This window comes from Vicia villosa, linkage group LG1, assembly GCF_029867415.1.
Source record: "Vicia villosa cultivar HV-30 ecotype Madison, WI linkage group LG1, Vvil1.0, whole genome shotgun sequence".
In the NCBI taxonomy this organism is placed as follows: domain Eukaryota; kingdom Viridiplantae; phylum Streptophyta; class Magnoliopsida; order Fabales; family Fabaceae; genus Vicia; species Vicia villosa.
This window is the reverse complement of record NC_081180.1, coordinates 24,366,418-24,387,096: the sequence shown is the minus strand read 5'-3', so window position 1 is coordinate 24,387,096 and position 20,679 is coordinate 24,366,418. Positions and strand designations below refer to the sequence as shown.

The window sequence follows — 20,679 nt, the reverse complement described above, 5'->3', positions numbered from 1 at the left end:
AACCATCTATTTGTTCCGAGGTATCATTTTCTGGATTAGGGTTGTCGTATTTTTAAAGTTGTTAATCGATTAACAAATTTAATTTGACTCGTGAATCATTTCCTTTTTTAGTCAAATATTTTCCTATAAAATGGAGATTTTTCTTATATTATTTTGCATCAAAATTATGATTAGAAAACCTTCTATCTTTCTCCTATTTGTTTTTCACGAAATTTTCGTAGTGCCGATAGACCGAAAAGCCTTGTGAAAATTTTGTTGTAATCGATGTTGAGCTTTAATTTGTTGTATCTAAGAGTGTAATTCTCTTGTGAAATTATTTTGTAAAGTTTACAAGTTAATCCCTTATAAAAGCTTGATTGTAGATTATTGAACATAATATATATATAAAAAATTTGTTTGTATGATTTTGAGTCTGTCTTGTGTAAAAACTTTTTTTTTTTGAAGGTTCTTGAACAAAGCTTATGTAAAAACTCTATCTTTTGATTCTTGAATTTAAACAATGTAAAAGTTTTTTCTAAAATTGTTGATGTGTTTTATAACGAAGAACTTGAATATTTTTTTATAACATTTGATTTTTGTAGAAAATTTATTTCAATATATTCTACAGGCTAGAATTTTATATCTAATATTTAAGTTTCTTTAAAATAAGAGACGGAATAATATTACTTCTCAAGAAATTAAGATGTTGTACCAAAAAAAAGAAGATTAAACTTATTAAAAAACAATCTTTTTCAATCAATAAGATTTTGTATCAGAAAAAAAATTAAATATATTAAAAAAAAATCTTTTTATCCAATTGAAGCCCTTATAAAAAAAAAATTATAGTACAATATAAGCACCTACGTAAGCTGTGAAAATAAAATAAAACAAACGCGTAGAAGAAGAAATCAGACAGAGATAAAATAGAAAACGATTCTGTCTGAGTTCATTCCATTCACTTCACTTCATCATAGTTAGCTGTTTCTCACCTTAATTAGCGGATCTTTCTTCTCCACCGACACTTGAAACAAAACACCCTCACTTCATCTTTTATTTACGATCATACCATCACCCCAAACACCTCTTATCACCGACTTCAGGCTTCGCTTCACTGCGTGCCGCCTCACACAACAATGCTGGAGAGCCTCATCGGATCCCGCTTCCTCCGTCAGATGCAGCGCGCTTTCCGACGTGGCATCCTCACCTTCCTCTGCCTCGTCCTCACCGTCGTCGTCCTCCGCGGCACCATCGGCGCCGGCAAATTCGGTACTCCCGAACAAGACCTCAACGAGATCCAGCAATTTTACTCTCGCGGCCGGCGCGTGGAGCCTCGACGCGTATTGGAAGAAGTTCAGTCCACTGAAACCTCCACCGACAATAGCGACAACAGCAACAACTACGCGACTTTCGATATTTCGAAGATCCTCAAAGACGAACCTGGCGATGGCGATGATGAGAAGCGGGATCCGAATATTCCGTATACGCTTGGACCGAAAATTTCCGATTGGGATGAACAGAGATCGTTATGGTTGAGTAAAAACCCTGATTACCCTAATTTTATTGGTCCTAATAAACCGCGTGTTCTTTTGGTTACTGGTTCGTCGCCGAAACCGTGTGAGAATCCGGTTGGTGATCATTACTTGTTGAAAGCTATTAAGAATAAGATTGATTATTGTAGGCTTCATGGTATTGAAGTTTTCTATAACATGGCTTTGCTTGATGCTGAAATGGCTGGTTTTTGGGCGAAGTTGCCTTTAATTAGGAAGCTTTTGTTGTCACATCCTGAAGTTGAGTTTCTATGGTGGATGGATAGTGATGCTATGTTTACTGATATGGCTTTCGAGGTTCCGTGGGAGCGATACAAGGATCATAATTTTGTTATGCACGGTTGGAATGAGATGATTTATGATGAGAAGAATTGGATTGGTTTGAATACTGGGAGTTTTTTGTTGAGGAATTGTCAATGGTCACTTGATATTCTTGATGCTTGGGCGCCGATGGGGCCGAAAGGGAAGGTTAGAGATGAAGCGGGGAAGATTTTGACTAGGGAGTTGAAGAATCGGCCGGTTTTTGAGGCGGATGATCAGTCTGCTATGGTTTATTTGTTGGCGACTGGGAGGGAACAATGGGGTAGGAAAGTTTACCTTGAGAATCATTATTATTTGCATGGTTATTGGGGGATTTTGGTGGATAGATATGAGGAGATGATTGAGAATTATCATCCTGGTTTTGGTGATCATAGGTGGCCACTTGTTACTCATTTTGTGGGGTGTAAACCATGTGGGAAATTTGGTGATTACCCTGTGGAGAGATGTTTGAAACAAATGGATCGTGCTTATAATTTTGGTGATAATCAGATATTGCAAATGTATGGTTTTACTCATAAATCACTTGCTAGTAGAAGGGTGAAGAGAGTGAGGAATGAAAGTAGTAATCCTCTTGATGTTAAGGATGAACTTGGATTGCTTCATCCTGCTTTCAAAGCTATCAAGTTGCCAACTTCTTGATGTTTTGTTTTGTTTTGTTTTTGTTTATCACAGGTTGTGATTAGCTTTCACAAAATTGAGCTATTGTTTCCATTTTCCATGATTGCATCTCCACTATACTATGCTCTCTTTCCACTCACCTATAGTCAACTCTGTAATTGTTATTCATCTCTTTATTTAATTATCAAATTTGTAATGGTTTATTTATTTTACTTTACCCTTAATGTTATATTAGTATTGAGTTATATATTGAATTTTGAAGAGAACAAAAGGCACCTATCTTATGTGCCTATTTTGATTCATTGATTCAGTTGAGAGTAATTTTGTTATTGGTTATATAAGTTCATTAGAATCACAACTATACTACTAGTGGCAAGTTTAAGATGCTGAATAATGGTACATTGGTGGGTTTAGAGAAATCTTTTGAAGGAGGCATTGAATCAGAATATGTTTCTATCACTTATTTTGTATGGGGGCAAATAGAGATTCACTTTTTTTCATGTGGTTCACAAACATACATAACTTTACCAAAATAAAATTAAATTTTAAAGTTAACAAAATAAATGTGTAAATCTACTCTCTTTATAATAAAGAGAGTGCTATAAAATAATTTTATTTTGGACATTTTTCCTAATTATGATATATTGAATTAAAACTTAGAGTGTGATTACATACTTTGTCCCTTGTGATGAGAGGAGTGTTAGTTTGAAAATCTAATTCATAAATTTGTTACGGCTTGATCTCTATTTGTATTTATGGCAGATGACAGGGAGATGAGTTTCATGTGATGCCAAAAATATAGAAAATTTCTTTGTAGACCCCTTATGGGGAGAACTCTTATGGAAAATCTAAAAATACCTCTGTTTTGGAGATGTATCTCCGAAGTAATTTTTTTTTCTCCAGATTTTCTCAGAATTCGGAGATGCATTTCCGAAAACATCCATTTTGTGGTGTTTTCGGAGATGCATCTCTGAAAGCTTTGAAAATTCAAAAAAAAAAACGTTGGATTTAAGTATCAGGTATCTAAGATCGCGCCACTTTGTGCAAGTTTTTTTGAAACCTGGGTGTCCTATACCGGTTACTTCTTGTCAATGGACGACACATCATACAAATGAGGCAGATACTTGGCCGGATCCTTTTGTTGAAAGAATGACGGAGTTTGAAGAAATGATGAAGCAAGAGCGTGAGGAAAATAGAGAGCGGTCGAAGAACTTACCAGTTTTAGATTTAAGCGCCACCAATTGGTTCGGTGAATTTTAGTTTTTACCGGACCCTTTTTGTTTTTATAATGACCGGGTGTGTGTCACTTTTTGTATGTATTGTCGTTTAGAATGTAAAATCAAACTGATTCAATACATATATAATATACTTATATTTTATGTTGTCTTTGTTTATGTTTTGCTTATGCTTAGTTGAATTTGTCGTTATTTGTCAAAACAGACTGCACAGCTCAAAACTCAAATTTCAGGTCTGTTTCTGCTTAATTCGGAAGTATATTTCAGAAATTTAATTGTTTTTGGTCTGTTTTCGGAAGTACATTTCCGAAACATCCACTTAAAGCAAGATAAGGTTTGTTGGGTCAATATTACTCCAATAAGTCTATAAATACTACTCCAATTCTTTTCATCAACATCAAGCCACAAAAAAACAATATCACAAACTTACCTGCACCTTGCGTTTGTCTACTTCAGCAGTGGCTACCCGATGTCGTTCCAATTTTGCTTCTCGCGCGACACGTCGTTCGCGGAATTGATAACGTCGCTCAACACTCTCTTGCAATATCCGGAAAATCGGAAGGTTGTCAAGCTTGAGTACCGCTCGGCTTCGCTAAACGACGAGGGAGACGTTCAGTTCACCCCATTTGAAGTCAAGAACGACGAAGATTTAGCGGTTTTGTGGACAATTTTCGACCGATTTTCTTCGAAGGGTCCCATCGAGTTGGATGCAAAACTTCAAAGATTGGGGGTCGTCTTTATCAAAATGTTGACTCATTCTCACCTACCCCTGTTTAACAATATGTAACTTTAATTTTATGTTATGTGATGTTTGTAATTTCCATGTTTTATAATAAATCGAAGCGTTGTTGTTTGTTTCATGGTTTCTGCGTCAGAGAAGATTTCAGAAGTACATATCCAAATTCTTCCAGGGGGTGAATTCGGAGATCCATCTCCGAATTCACCTTTTTTTCTGGAAAATAACTTATTTCAGATGTACATCTCCGAAATCACCTTTTTTTCAAAACAAAAGGTGTTTTCGGAAGTGCATCTCCGAAACCACATTTTTTTTCATAAAAAAATGACTTCGGAGATGCATTTTCGAAATATATGGGCAATCTGAAAAATTCGCTACGGGTGACCAAGAAGAGTTGGAGGTCTCTAAAAAAATTCTCGAAATATATCATATAAAATGCTATCCAAAAAGTCGAAACTTATGAAACTACATGCCATATAATCAATAAAAGACTAACCTCATATTTCATTATATTAGCAAAGATTTTTTTTCAACCGACACTATTCTATAAGTTGGAATTTATACATATCTTACAAGTGCTATGTGGGAATATTACGTTATACTAGCAAAGATTTTTTTTCAACCGACATTATTCTATAAGTTAGAATTTATACATATCTTACTAGTTTTATGTGGGATGTTATGTTCGATCAACTACACTGAATTACATCTACTCTACACAAATATATGTGAGATTAGGTTTTAAATAAAAAGGTATAGACTTTTTTATAGGTCTAGATCTTAATCTATAAATGTTACGTCTTAATCCATAAAAAAATCTTTTAGGACCATTAGGTCGCTCTATTATTTTTTTTAAATAAGGCTGATATATAAAAAAAAAGAAAAAGAGAGGTACAAAAAGAGAGGGGGAACTTTACCAAAACTCTCTCAACCAGAAGTAAACTTAATGGTAAACTTAGTCTATTCTTTACAATTCAACTATCTAGATCTAATGGCCCAAGGGACACTAAGTGGGGGTTTAAAAGCAAGAACCACTACCATTGAGTCTGATTCCAAACAAACATTCTTCCAATTCTTATTAATAGTAATTTGTACTTTGAATTAAAATACAAAAATAAAATTTAGTTATCTCGATGAACTTATGAAAGTAGAAACAATGTTATGAGTTTTTTTTATAAGTTTTCCTAAACAAATAATCTTTGAACACTTATGTTATTAGTTAAGTTCAAATAAGTTAATGCAGACAAATTTTTGGTATCATTTATCATTTAATTTTTTAGTCTATATAAACAAATATGAATTTCTTATTTACATTCAAATGAAATGGGCTTTTAAGTAGACTATCAGGCCAAATAGACATTCAAAAAGGTCAAATTCAGACGTAAAAATAAGTCTGTAACATGTTACAAACCACACTTAAGTTTTAATATTTTTAGCACATCATATTTAAGTTTGGCGAAGCCTACTCCAATCCAACCCATTCTCACCCCTAGTGTACATGGCTTATTTAAATTTATTAAATATCATGGTGAAGTACACATTTTTTAGGGGTGTCTCGTAGATACCTCAAAATTCACTTAATTGTTTTCCAATGAGCTTTACTTGGATTCGACATAAACATACCAACAACTCTCAGTGTGTGGTCAATGTATGACATCATTTAAACCATTGTGCACATCAAACTTCCAATGGATGAAGCATACAAAATCTTAGTCATGGATTATATATTTTCCTTCGTATTAGGTGATTGATTATTAGATAAAGTAAAATGACATTCCAAAGGTATGTAAACTGGTTTGGTATCGTGTAATGGACATTTGACTTCAAGCACGACATGGGGGTGAATTATAGTATTCAAAATTTGCGATTAATTTTAATATTTTTACTTAAAAAATGAATAGTGTTAATATTTGTTAAGATCGTAGTAAATTGGGAAGCAAAATGTAAAGCAATAAAATAAATTACAGAAATAAAGATATAAGGGTTTAGAGTGGTTGCACCAATAAGTTATCCAGGTTAGGCCAAATTGTTGGCCTATTCTTGTCCCTAAGAGATCTTCTTAAGATTTTGATTGTCAACTTGAGCTTTTACAAGTTATGCACACGAACCTAGATACAATATAATATTGAGATTTTACAAAGGCTTATCCTCAACAAAAAAAATAAATTTATTATCCTGGATGAGCTAACGAACCAATTAGAGACTTTCTAGGCTAATCTCAATAACAAAACAAAACTTTTTTTTGACAAATTTCTAGAACCAAACAAATATTTTAAGACTCGTTTATCTCAAGAACCAAACTCAATTTTCCAAGAGTATCGCACTCTTGAGATTGATAACAACAGCACGACCAATACAATTTATTCCTCACAAGTGGTTTTTCGTTCAAAAGTACCAAGCCAACTTAAGTGAAAGAAAATATTTCTAGAGGGAGAAACTAGAGAGATAAATTTCAAAGAAATATGAAACTTCGGAGATTTGGTGTGAAATGAGGAAAAATATGCCTATTTTATATAAGAGACGAGAGAACCAAAAAAAGGAAACAATCCATGGGCAAATTCAATGATAATCGATTGGCTCCTTAACCTGGTCGATTGGATGAGCAAAATAATCGATTATTTTATCCCATTTTGAAAAGTTTAGAAAGAGAGTTGTTTCCTGTTATTAAGACACTGTCATAATCGATTGTGTAACCATTTAAGCTTCTTTCGATCAATTATATTAAGGTCATAATCGAATGGATAGTTCAAAAAAGTATTTCCAATCAATTAGCTTAAGGTTCCAATCGATTGGGTAGTTCAAAAATGCTTTTGAAAGGAAGCTGACAGTTTCTTAATCACTTGGCTCGATCTTTAAAATATTTTAAAAAGATGTGATAGTTGAAAAAGATGTTTTAAGTGTGTGTGTGTATGTGTGTGTGTGTGAGAGAGAGAGAGAGAGTGTGTGTGTGTGTGTGTGTGTGTGTGTGTGTGTGTGTGTGTGTTGCCTTAGTGTCTTAGGATTTACTCTATTCTTTCATAAAACTTTGGTCACTAAGACAGACACGACCAGACGATCTTTCACACTTCCTCTCGTTCATAACTTTGAGGCCTTCAAGATCATTTGTCAGATACATCGATCATATAAGTACTTAAATGGAATCTTGATTCTCATACCTAATGAGGCTTAAGATGTATTCAAGTTTGGTCAACATCATCAGTGTTGTTGTCATCAAACATTGAGAAGGTTGTTTCAATTAGGATCATCAACTTCACACCTGCAAGCACGTAATTCCACATTGTGCGTGTTAAATATTTGTAAAATACGATTGATGTACTTTGTTTGAGATAAATACAAAACTCATCCTTGCTTATCTCTCATTATTTGCATATTAAGTGTCCTTTTTGCAAAACCTAAGTCCTTCACTTGAAACTCCTTTGACCACTAAATCTTTAAGTTTTTTATCTTATCCAAATTCAACCCTGCTACCAACATATCATCGTTATAAAGTTAATAATAATATAACTAAACTTATATATCTTAAAGAAATGACAATGTTCAAAGTTTCACTTCTTAAAACATTTCTCGTGTATAAAGCTTTCAAACTTCATACACCATTGTCTTAGAGATTGTTTCATACTAAACAATTTATTCTTTAGTCTATGCACTATTGTGGACCGTCCTTTCGGGCCATACCCCTCCGTGGGTGGGATACGTGAACTGACTCTTTTTTGTCGATCGGACGCTTTCGCGTCACTTTTGAAAAAGTTTACAGAGTCGCCACCGACCTTTTATTTTATCCAATGAAGGAAAGGTTTATAAAAGAAACAGAAAAAAGACCTTTGAGAGATTCTGGGTAAGGGGGTAGGTTATACAAAGGGAAGGTGTTAGCACCCTTTGTATCCATGGTTATCCATGGGCTCTTTAGTTTGCTTAGCTCATTTGCTTTACTTTTCAATTGATTCGGAATGCTTTACCTGTGTTTTTGAAATACCTTTGCAAATAGAATTTGTAATGATCCTTGTGCGGATATATACAAATGCTTGTTTATCTTTCGAAAGATGTTTTGAAAAGATCGTTAATTTTGTAATGATCCGTGTTTGGATGTATACAAAATATTGTCTTTTGGAAAATTCGTTTTAAAAAAAACAACAGTGTATGAGAATTTTGTTTGTTTTGATTTTGAGCAAGCAAACTAGGAGGTCTACCCTGAGTTAGGAGGTCTTTATCCTTGTTCCCTTTAAAAATCTATCCATTCGTCGGATATAAACAAAAGGTTCGATTTTGTACTCGAAACAGTAGAAATGTAACTTTGATTTTGAAAAGAGTGAAAAGGGGTTACCCTAGGAGGTGCAAATGTGATTGTGATTGAATTCAGATATTTATCTTTGAAGTTAGTGATCTGACGGTTCAGTTTTATCTTTGACATACACGCAGTTTATATGGGTGCTGGAAATTAAAATGCGGAAATGTAAAGTGCAGAAAGTAAATCTACGCTATTACATCGATTGTGCGGGAAATGTAAACTAGCCTATTTACATGAATTTGACATCCTATACATTTACCTAGGAATTTTAAATTGCAAGAAATAAAAGGCATATTTTTGTATTTTTGTGATTTATTTTAAATATAATTAATGCATTATTAATTAATTTAAAATAAAGAAAAGATGGAAATATGATTAAACCTAGCAAATAAGTTTAAAAATATGTATAAAACATTTGTTAACTGATTTTTAGAACAAAACTAATTTTTTTGTAATTTTTGAAATTGTTTTTGGATTTTTTAAGTTAATTAAAACATAATTATTTAAATAATTACACAAATAATTAAAACTTAAAGAGAAAACTATCCTAAATATGTACAAAATTAGTTTATGATATATAAACAATATTTAACACAAAGAACAAATTTTTTTTTTTATGATTTTTTGATTGGTTAGAATAATTAAAAAGTAAATATATAAATATAAACTAATTAATTATGTAAAATATTGAAATTATGAAGAAAAATAAAATATTTTTATTTCAGAAAATAATATATATTTTTAGAAGTCTAAAATATTTTTTGTGGAATTTTTTGGAATTTAAAACTATTTTTAATTATTTTTGCAATAAAAATAAAATAAAATAGAAAATATAAAAAGGATACTTATCAAGTGTGGAATTTGATGAAGGTGCATGGTGTGGTTGCATGTTTTGGAGCGTTGGATGGTAAGATTGATGAGATCAAGAGTCCAGATTTGTAGGTGCATGATATGATGGTAGGGAACATGTACTGAATTCAAGGAGAATTCAAACTTTCTGACTGGGGCCCACATGTGCACGCGTGGATGGGAGACTGGTTGACCTTCCAATGATGAAGAGCCACGTGAGCGGAGGGAAAAGTCAGCCTTGACTGACGAACCACGCTTGGACGCGTGGTCGTCTTCAACCTCCGTCTCATTCATTTTTTCAAACAGATAGCGGGGGTTTTAAACCCCCTCTATTTTTACGATAAATCATGCAGTTTTTTATAGCTTCTGAACCTGCAAAAAATACACGTTAGCAACACATGAAAGCAACCCAGATCCACTAAACATGAGGCCCTGAGTTCATTGGTGGTATTAGTTTCTTTGTTTGATGCTTGTAGCTATAGATTCGAAGGTATTAAAGTTTAAGCATGCATGAACATCCATTAATGGTGTTGAGTGATTCTCACGTGGGAACTATTATGTCAAGGCCCAGATCACCCATATATGTCCCCATAAACATGTTAGGATGGTTAGTTTGTATGGAAATTAATTGCAAATATGAAAACGAAAGTTAATGCATATATACATGAAGAACACTTGTATGCACTATACGACTCTCATGGGCCTATATTTAGAGTTCAATCTTACTCTATGATGTTTGATAAAATGATTAGAAAGCTTGGTATGTATTAATATTGATTGGAGAATTGAATTTGAAATTTTACAAAGTTATGGAAATTTGAGAGAATTTTTGATATTTCTTGGCTATACTCTTGCTATATTTCGTGTGTCTCCTTCTTTTGCTGAAGTATGATGCTTCTTTTATAGCCCAAAGGCTGCTTGGAAGTGAAGCAAGAAGCTTTGTTGTCTTTGTTGAAAGTTTGATTTTTAAAATATTAAAAATCTTTGAATTGTTGACCAAGCTTGACTCCATTCAATGCTCTTGTCTTGGGCATCAATTTTCTGCAGAAAAATGAAGACTTTGGAGGTGTGCCATACTTGGAGATCAAGCCATCAATTATCCATGCAATTTCCTTTAATTTTAATCTTAAAATAAGATAAAATTATGTCAAAAATGGATAATATAGATGTGGGCTTTGTCTTGGTCGTGGGAGGCCCATAGTAACATGGCAAAGATGTTTGGACCATAAAAACTTGGACTCATTTGGAAAAAAAACATTTTTGAGCAATGTTGATTTCATGCATTTTCCCAAAATTTAGCCAATTTCAACAAGGTGTAAATCCTTCAATTTTTGTCATATGAAGGAGATCTTGCACTTTTTGGAAACCTCAAAGAGTCCTCTAACCAATGTCTTTGGTCTCATATCAAAATGATTTTTGGTTCTCCTTGTGTGTCCATTTGAAAAAAGTGTCTTTTTGTTGACTTTGAAAATAACCTGTAATGTCTTTGGCCATATTTTTCAAATGGTGAATGCTATGACCATGGGATCAATTGCATTTGAAAGATAATTGAATTTCCTTCAAAATGAGCTTTGGTTGACATTTTTTGGATGAAGGATGAGAGAGTTATGATCAGTCAAAGTTGAGTTGACTTTGCAGGCAAAAACCCTAATTTTGAATCTTAGGGTTTTGTTGATTTTTGATCTTTCCTTGATGAATTGTGATCATCCAATGATCAAATGTTGAATCCTTTGACAAAATATGGACTTTGACAAAAAATTTCATTTTTGACTGTCAGTTGACTTTTTTGGTCAAACGGGTCGTCTGTTGACTGTTTGAGCTGCTGACGGTGCGTCTGAGTGAATTGAAGTTTGAAAATTTGTATGATGGTACTTTGAGATGTATGGATGTATATGAAATCCATTTGAGCTCTCAAAACTTGTTGCTCCTGTTAAAACAAGAAAAACCCTGATTAGGGACTGTCTGTATAGGAGGCAGTTAAGCGTACCTGATTTTTGTGCAGTGTTGAGTTTCTGCTAATCATGTGATATTCAGAAGACTTCTAACACAAAAATCTTGGAAATTTGAATTGTGAATGATTGATTTGATTGATTGTACAAATCACTGTGAATTGTACTGTCTGCAGTTTGTCTGTCAACCGACTGTTCGTGTACTGAAGCAGCAGTTAAAGTGAAAAAGTCAACTGTCAAAGTTAATTTTCTTTTCTTTTTTGTTGTTATTTTTGTCTTTGTTTTGTGTGAAGCATGAAAATTTATTTACATGACTTGTTAGAAACAGAAACATAATAAATAACTGATATTTACGGTATGCGGGCAAAATTACCGATAATAACCTGAAAATTGTTTACTGCACAGAAATAGAAATATTTGACTGGCAGAAAATACACAAAATATTATCTTAGTAATTAAGCAATATTATGACAACTAGTACAACATTTAATACTGACAGTATAAATATTACATACTATATTGAAAAGTACGACGAATAAACGGTACGTTTAAGAAAATAAGAAACACGGCAAATTTTAAGAATGACGATTAATGACCCATGCTATGAACAATAACATGTAGATGATTGGGAGCATAACCATTGCAGGTCCACACTCCTCAGGACTGTGCAGGCAGAAGAAAGTTGTGATCACCGTAGCAATGGTGACGACTGTAAGAAGCAGTGTTTCTATCCATTTTGCCATTTTTGCTAGGGAAGAAGAAATGATGGATTATGAGGTAGGAATTTGAAAGATGATTTAGAATTTGATGTGAGATTTGTGGGAAGAATGAGAGGTATTTATAGAATGGAAAGATGATAGAGACGTTGGGGAATGATGTGATTCCGTACAAAAGGAAATTTGAGTGGTAGTGAGATTTGAAAGAAAGTGTAAGGTATTGTTGGGAAAAGAGAGATGGATAGAATAAAGTTGAGATTTGAATTTGAAAGGATAGATTTGAAAAGATTTTGAAAATAATGGAATATAGCACAAAAGTTAGTGGGAAAACAAAAACAATTGTTACCAGTACAGTGTGAGTTTCCTGCTTTTGCGCCTGCAAAAAGATTTAACCCTGCATGAACTGTGTTAGTACTATTTATCTGTAAAATAAATAAATAGTATTTGTGAAGTAAAGAACAGTATTTGGCGTTTGCGTAAGAATAAATTCCACTGTAAGCCAAGTTACTGTGTAAGAAAAATTATGAAAACCAAGTTCTTCATATGTCAGGATATTTTGAAAAAATCCATGTTTATATGAGACTCTTAATTTTCATATTGAAACTTTCCTGAAAAAAGAAGTGGGCAAATTTTGGGGTATAACAACTATATTCTATTTCCTTTCTCTTGAGAATCCTTCAGATTGGTGAATGTATATCTCCTCAACTAAGTCTTCATGAAGAAATTCACTCTTCACGTTCAATTACTCAAGATATAGCTCTTCACTAACACACATCATTCATAACAGATACTATCATCTCCTATCAATCTTTACCAAATTTTCTCCTCACCACTACAACATTCAAAAACAATTTTCTACAATAACCTTCTTCTATATATCATAACTACATTCCTTTTCAATAAAGAGAAAAACTCCATTCACAATCTCCATACAAATATCGTCCATAATCACCTCCATCATACAGAGCACCACCTCGTCAGAGCCATTATGACGCATACTTCTGCATCATATCGTCGGATGTTTAAGGTCTCTCTTGTTTCTCATGATTTTGTGCTCTCTTTTTTCGTTTTGATTCTTTTTGAGTGAAATATGTTTTAATGTTGATTTTTTATATGATTAAGAAATGTATTTAAGAGGAGAGTTTGACTTTTGTTAATTTGTGTTTGAAAATGATTGTCAACTGGAAATGAGAAAAATTGCGTAGAAGAATGTGCTTTAACGCTGAGCATTTGATACTGCATTTTGGTCTTTTTCCCATCTAATTAGTTATATTTTATTTTTAAATTCATGGAAGCATGTCACAACATGCTTTGTTGCTTGTGAAATGTTGAAAAAAAAGGGTCATATTAACCATTTGTCTTTTATTATATTGATTTAGAAATGTAGTTGAAGGAAGAAAGGTGTAGACGCCCCAATCCATTTCTATTCTTCATTTTTTTTTAGTTAATTGTTATTTAAATTAAGAGAGAATTAGGGTTTTAGCAATTGGGCCTTTGTCCCTCTCCCTTTTAGTATTACCACCTCCCCATTTATATTGCACCCCACTGCATTGTTTGTTTTTATTTTTTTCTTTCATGTTGGGCCTTAAACCCATTTATCGTCCCGAAAGTGTACTAGGAGAAAATTCTCAAAGAAATTCTACTTGAATGAAGTCTAAGCTACCAGAGTCTCAAGCAATTAAAGATGAAACTGTATATTTTCCCACTAAAATTCAACTTCACTAGTTCATTTGATAAATACAATTATATCTTATATGCATAAGTCCATTATATCGCATCAAAAATATTTCCCACACCCTTAATCCATCTTAAGGATCCTTCTAAAACTAAAACTCCCTAGGAAAACACCTTTAGAATTCAATAAATATGGTGTGGATCGATTTCTCAAGGTGATCCTAATTCCTTTTTCAAATGTAAGTGATGCATCCAATGACATCTTCATTGTTGTTATTTATGTTATTTTGAATAATGCTTTTGATCTCAACCATTTGTTATATGAAATAAATAAAAAGAAAACAACATTAAAAAAATTCTAAAAGTCTATAAACAAGAGTCTTAGTCTTTTCTCCAGTCACATCAAAAGACATAAAAGACTCTAACACAACCAAATATAGCCAAACTCTAATATCACTAAATGTGTTAGCATATATCATAAAGTTGTTTAAAAACTCAATTAAACAGAAAATGTTTTTTTTAAAACACTCGCATACATTAAAAAATACAAAACAAACATGCACAATACACATAATAAATCATGGAAATTCTCATTGAAATAATTGAAAACAACTCTTACAATTTTGCCACATTGCACATAAGTGATTCTATTATAATTTGATTGTTAGTAAAACCATACATTGCCTGACTTTTTAGCAACATAAAAAACATATCTAACGATTGTGAAGGCGACATATCAATCATGATTTCTTTTCAAATTTGAGATCCTCTTAAAGTGTTATCATCTCGTAATCTACCTGTACGAAGCATAAATATTCATACATTTTATCAAGAGAATCATTATAAGAAATTGTGTGATCTACCCACACGACGTCTCTTACTATTAAGTTCTTGTTGGTGAAACCTATACTTACTCCAAAATGTGAAAATATATAAGAGATGTTACTTATTTCTAAGGACATGTTAAGATATTTCTATTAAAAGTTTTGAAAATGAAAGAAAATATGAAAAATAAAGTTTTACAAAAAATATAAGTAAGAAGATCACCACAACATCTTAAAATATGAGTTATGTGTATTGTGGACTAGTTGTGGATTGGTCCATTGACCAACCACCAATTTTTATCGGCAGTATTTACTATAGACTAACACAGTTTTGGTCCACCATAATTTTTACCAGCAATTATGGATTAACGTGTAACTTTATATTTTTACCTGTAATTAGGGGTGAGAATAGGCTGGGCCGAGTTAGACTTTGCCAAGCCTGAGTCTGGCCTGCTAAAAAATTCAAAGTCAAAGTCTGGCTTATAGCCTATCATAAGCTTGTTTTTGGGCATGATCCTAGCATTTTCAAAGGCCTGATTGGCCTACTAGCCTGCTTAAAATTCTGTTTCATTTGAACATTTGTGAATAAGCAATTCAACTAATGTAAAATATGTTCAGAAATTTCTTTCAAGTTTGTTGATACTTAAATCCTCTTACAATCAAAATGATTGCAAGACTATCAACAACTTAACAATTATCAGAATAATTTCCAAAAATTTACTACGAATTAATCGCTCAATCAATATGTTTAACAGTTTTATAATGGAAATTTAAATAAAAGAGAAATAAAGAGATAGAGAGAGGACACGAGGAGTTGTTTAGGCAGTTCAACGTTCGTCCTCGCTACAGCCACATCCGCTCCTAGTTCCAAATGGAATTGAGATATTAATCTTACTATTGCAAAAGGTTCATTTACAAGAGAAATGTAGCAATGCAACCTTACAAACTCCATGTTTGATGTTGATCCTACAAAGTGCCATTCCCTTGATCATAACTCGATCAATTCACCCAACAAACCAATTCGATCCACTATCTCACGCTGCTAGTTTGCAAGAAACCATTGTTCTTCAAAGTTTTCACTTAGCCGAATCCGAATTGTGAATTATTGTAACCCGATAGTTCCAATATGATCCACATTCTCACGCTACTAGTTTGCAAGAACCTCCCGTTCTTCAAAGGGTTCACTCGGCCGAATCCAAATTGTGATTGTATCGTAATCCAAGATCAACCAATTTGATTCACCGTCTCACGCTACTAGGCTTGCAAGAACCACCCATTTTTCAAGGTCTTCACTCGATCGAATCCAGATTGCGTATCCTTGTCCAAAACCTTCAAATCACCATGATCTTGAAGGAAAACCCCAACTCGATTTTCTTATTGAAATAAACCCTAAATCCACAATGATCTTGGAGGATAAACACTTAGTTTTTCCGGATGAAACCCCCTTGATTCTCAACCCAATCTTAGGTTACAACCCTAAATTGAACATTACCAACCGAGTCTAGATGGTAAACAATAAATGATTATGTGTACTTTGTTTATGTGTGTGCATAGATGCAAGGTTGAAGATGAAGAGCGATCAAGTATGTGTTTATCGTTTCACCAAGTTGAAAATGATGCATGTATGAAGTATATATAGGTGTGTGACTTTTAGGAAAAAGTAAAACCTAGAAACATGAAAAGAAAACTGAGTTTTGAAGGTTGCTTCAATATGTGTCGATACATGTAATGCCACAAGTCGACACATATAGGTCATTGAGTCAACACAGAAAAACAGAAACTTTTTGGCTTTAAAACAATAACACATGAGTCGACACGAAACACATATGTGTCGACACATAGATGATTTTCTGCAACATGTGTTGACACGAAATGATGTATGAGCTGACACGAAGAAACAGAAGCTACATGCTTTAAAACAACGACACATGTGCTGACACATAGACTTCATGTGTTGACACATAGACATCATGTGTCAACACATAAACTTGTTTTTCACCATATGTCAACACATATACATGTTTTATGTGCAGAAATTGATTTTTAGTGCATGTTACCTATTAACAACCTTCGTAAAATGTTCTAGATGCTTTCTAAGATTCCTAATGCAAAAGTTCACGTGATGACTCAGAGATATCGTTCAATGTACATTAATGCTAAAGTTTCCCTAGTTTTAACATCATTCAAAAACATTTAATGGACAAGTGCACTCACAAAATAGACTAACAAAGTAAAAGATTAATGTGGCTAAAATTTGTTTTTATTGAATCATTCGAGTTTGCCTATTATTATAAGTTTTGTGATACTATTTGTTTAAGAGAACGTATCAAAATAACTAATGACAACAATTTATAACATTGTTCATAATATTTTGTTTAACTTTTTTTCACAATTTTTTTAAGATAACTAAGATTTATTTTCTTATTTAATTCAAAGCACAAAAATACAATGTAATAATAATAAATTTATCCATATTTATTTAAATATGTCGGCTTGGTAGACTTAAAAAGCTTATTTCGTGGTTTGTGGCCTAACATTTTTTTACATAAATATACTTATAAAAAGCTTAAGCCTTTTCTATTTAAAAAAAGTTTAAGCTCACCTGGACCCATGTAGACTAGACCGTAGACCTGTATTAGTTGATCAGGTCTATTATCACCCTTACTTATAATTGTGGATTAACATGTAACTTTATAATTATATAATATTTAAAATATTATCAATAAACTGTTATACATAAATTATTGATACTATTTTGTGTCTCGAAATCATTCCTATATATAATTTTTCAATCATATTCTCATTCTATACGCAATAAATAAAAATGTGTCTTTATTAAACAAGTCATTCAAATTATGATACTAACGTACACACACCCATATATATATATATATATATATATATATATATATATATATATATATATATATATATATATATATATATATATATATATATATATATATATATATATATATATATATATATATATATATATATATATATATATATATATATATATTTGGATTTAATCTAAATATGATTTTTTTCCATATGATTTAAGAATATAAAATTTGGATAAATAAATAAAATTGAAAATTTGTTCTTTGTTGCCATTATGGCTAAAGTTTTTTTTTTATGGTTCAATTTTAAATAAAAATAAAGCTTCTATTCTTTATTAAGTTTTTGTTATTTATTATTCTTGTTTGCAGATATTTTGTTTTAACTCACCCTTAAATTATTATTAAAAATTATAACTTCTAATTATATCCTTAATAAAGGTATTTAAATTGTCCACATATGTTATTTTTAAATATTTTCTTTTCATGATTGTACTGGTGATTGGTCAAATTTAAACATTTTCTTATTGTTATGTTATGCCTTTTCAAATTTGAGTTTTTTTTTCAATATTTTTTTAAAATCTCACAATTTGGGTTAGGCCTAACTCATTCTTATAAAATCGACTTGTTATGTGAGACTAAATCCACGCTTCAAACCTAATAAAATGAAGGTGTTGGAGACTGCAATTAAGGCAATTCAAATACCGCAATTAAGGTGACTAAGGTGACTAAGGGTGGACCGAAATGAGAGCGGAAATTTCAACACACTCCCTCACGCTCGGACCTCAATGAGGCCGAAGCATGGACAATGCGGGAAGCCCAACAAGTGATTTAGGATAAACTTTAATATCATCTCAGAGTTTGACCTAACTCATCCTTACAAAATTGGCTTGTAAGGTGAAGTGTGTCACTATATATAAACTATTTCAATGCTCTATCTCCAACCAATGTGGGACTTGAGATTTTCCCAATACACCCCTTACGTCCAATACTCTTTGGGCTTGTTGCGTGGATATAATAAATGTGCGGCCCATGGTTCGATCGATAAGCTCTAATATCATATTAGGAAATATGGTTGGACCTAACTCAACCCTACAAAACCAAATTGTAAGGTGGGGATTGCCCCCACTTATAAACACAACACACATACCTTATCTCTAAGCAATATAGGACTAAGTTAACTCCTTTAAACCCAACACAATGAAGGTGTTAGAGGTTGCAATTAAGGCAAGTTAAATACCACAATTAAGGTGACTAAGGGCGGGCCGCAATGAAAGCGAAAATTCTAACAAAATCTATTTTTTTCTTCTTTATATGCTTTTAAAAATATGGATTTTTAAGAAGAAAAATATTGTCAAAGTTGAATGAATATCGAAAGAATGTGCTTTTTAAATATGAGTGTTTTTCTAATAATAAATTTAAGTTCTTAAGAAGAAGAATGTGACGAAGATGAAAGAATATTGAAAACATGTTTTTTCAAATTTGATTTTATTTCTTAGCGTGTTTTTTTGAAATTTAAATTTTAAAAAGATGAATATTGATGAAGATGAATGAATATTAAATGAACATATTTTTTCAAATCCAAGTGTATTTTTATGTTTTTTTTTCAAATCTAGATTTTAAATAAAAAAATATATTGACAAAAATGAATGAATATTAGAAGAACACAAATTATATAATTTTAAAAATAAATATATCATATTAAATAAATATTACTAAAGATATAAAGTAGTCGAATTTTTTTATTACATATTAGAAAATAACAACTAGTTGGGCCTTGGGTCCATTTTGGACTGGGATAGAAGACATCGTGGAGTTTCTTCAATCCAAAATCCGGTCTAGATAATTTTTTTGCATTCTTTGCTAGAAGATGAGCCGCTTGGTTTGTGCCTCTTGTAGCAACACAAACCCTAGTTTCTCTTAGCCTTCTAATCTTCTTTCGAGCATTGTTGCAAATTATTCCAACAATGTTTCTTCGAGAGTTTTGTTCAACATCATTTCAACCGTATTGTTATTAGTCTCAAAAACAACTTTATAAAACAAAGATCAAAAGCTACTTCGATGGCTTTGTTGATGGCCGTCACCTCCGCTGAAGTGAGGTTTTCGTCTCTCTTGATGAACCAAGTGCACGCCGCCAATATTTCGCCCTCGTGACTTCTTATTAAAGCTCGAAGGCTCCCAGAAACCTTGAATGTCCATGCTTTCATCCATATTGCACTTGATCCGTTCCAGATCAGGAGGATTTCAAATGTTAGGACGCTTCATCTTCTCCGTTTTCAAGCTCTGAAAAAAAGCTTCTATGTAATCATTAGGTAATTTAGTTTGCTTTGAATTTTCGATATTCTCGTCGTTGTTGTGAAACAAAATGAAGTTAACCTCGATTGTGGTATTATTGATTTTTTGTTGGTTTGATTGAATTTTGGGGGGTCCGCAGGAGATTTTTGGGAATTTAGAGAAAACATGTATTAAATTATTAAATCAACCATTATAAGATCAATTAAACATCAAAAGACCAAAACTATACTGACCTATAATAAATATTATGATTTTTATGACTAATTTAATGTCTAGTCTAAGTTATCTACAACAAACATGTCTTCAATGTAAGTAATCTCTCCTTCACTTTGTATAACATAAGCCCACATAATGATGATTTAAGATTGGTCAAAGTTCTATCAAACAAAAAAAGATTGGTCTAAGTTGCCTACAACAAACATGTCTAATGTCTTCAACAGTGCAATTTTTATATCGTTTTTCTCTTCTCTCCCAGTGCAATTTTTACACCACACACTCGTGTAGTATTTTATACTATGTCAAGTTGTCAACTACTTTTTGTATGTTGCAAAAACACATTTTATTATAAACATGTTTTCTTATTAATATTATTTGTAAATTGCATTTATCACTAACTTGAACCTCAGATCCTCTGAGATTATGTTACAACCAATATTCTTATAAGCCGAGACAAATCTACTTGCAACACATTAACGACAATTGCCCCACAAGATAAATAACTTGCTTTGCTAGCATATTTAGTATTTAGTTCTCCAAATAAATAGTTGTTGTTTTTATTCTCTTCTCAAAAGATTTAAATATCTCATAAACT

The 20,679-nt window shown here is 32.3% G+C and overlaps 1 protein-coding gene across 1 annotated transcript; it reads left to right on the top strand.

Annotated features, from left to right (window-relative positions):
- Positions 1–853: 853 nt before the first annotated feature.
- On the top strand, positions 854–2,710 carry LOC131631503 (xyloglucan 6-xylosyltransferase 2-like). Its single transcript, XM_058902303.1, has one exon. It carries the CDS (start codon positions 1,113–1,115, stop codon positions 2,484–2,486), a length of 1,374 nt encoding a protein of 457 aa, XP_058758286.1. The 5' UTR covers positions 854–1,112; the 3' UTR covers positions 2,487–2,710.
- The last annotated feature ends 17,969 nt before the right edge of the window (positions 2,711–20,679 follow it).

What these genes read in the sequence shown, in the direction of transcription:
- LOC131631503 (XM_058902303.1), top strand. Translation starts at nt 1,113, where the DNA reads ATGCTGGAGAGCCTCATCGGATCCCGCTTCCTCCGTCAGATGCAGCGC.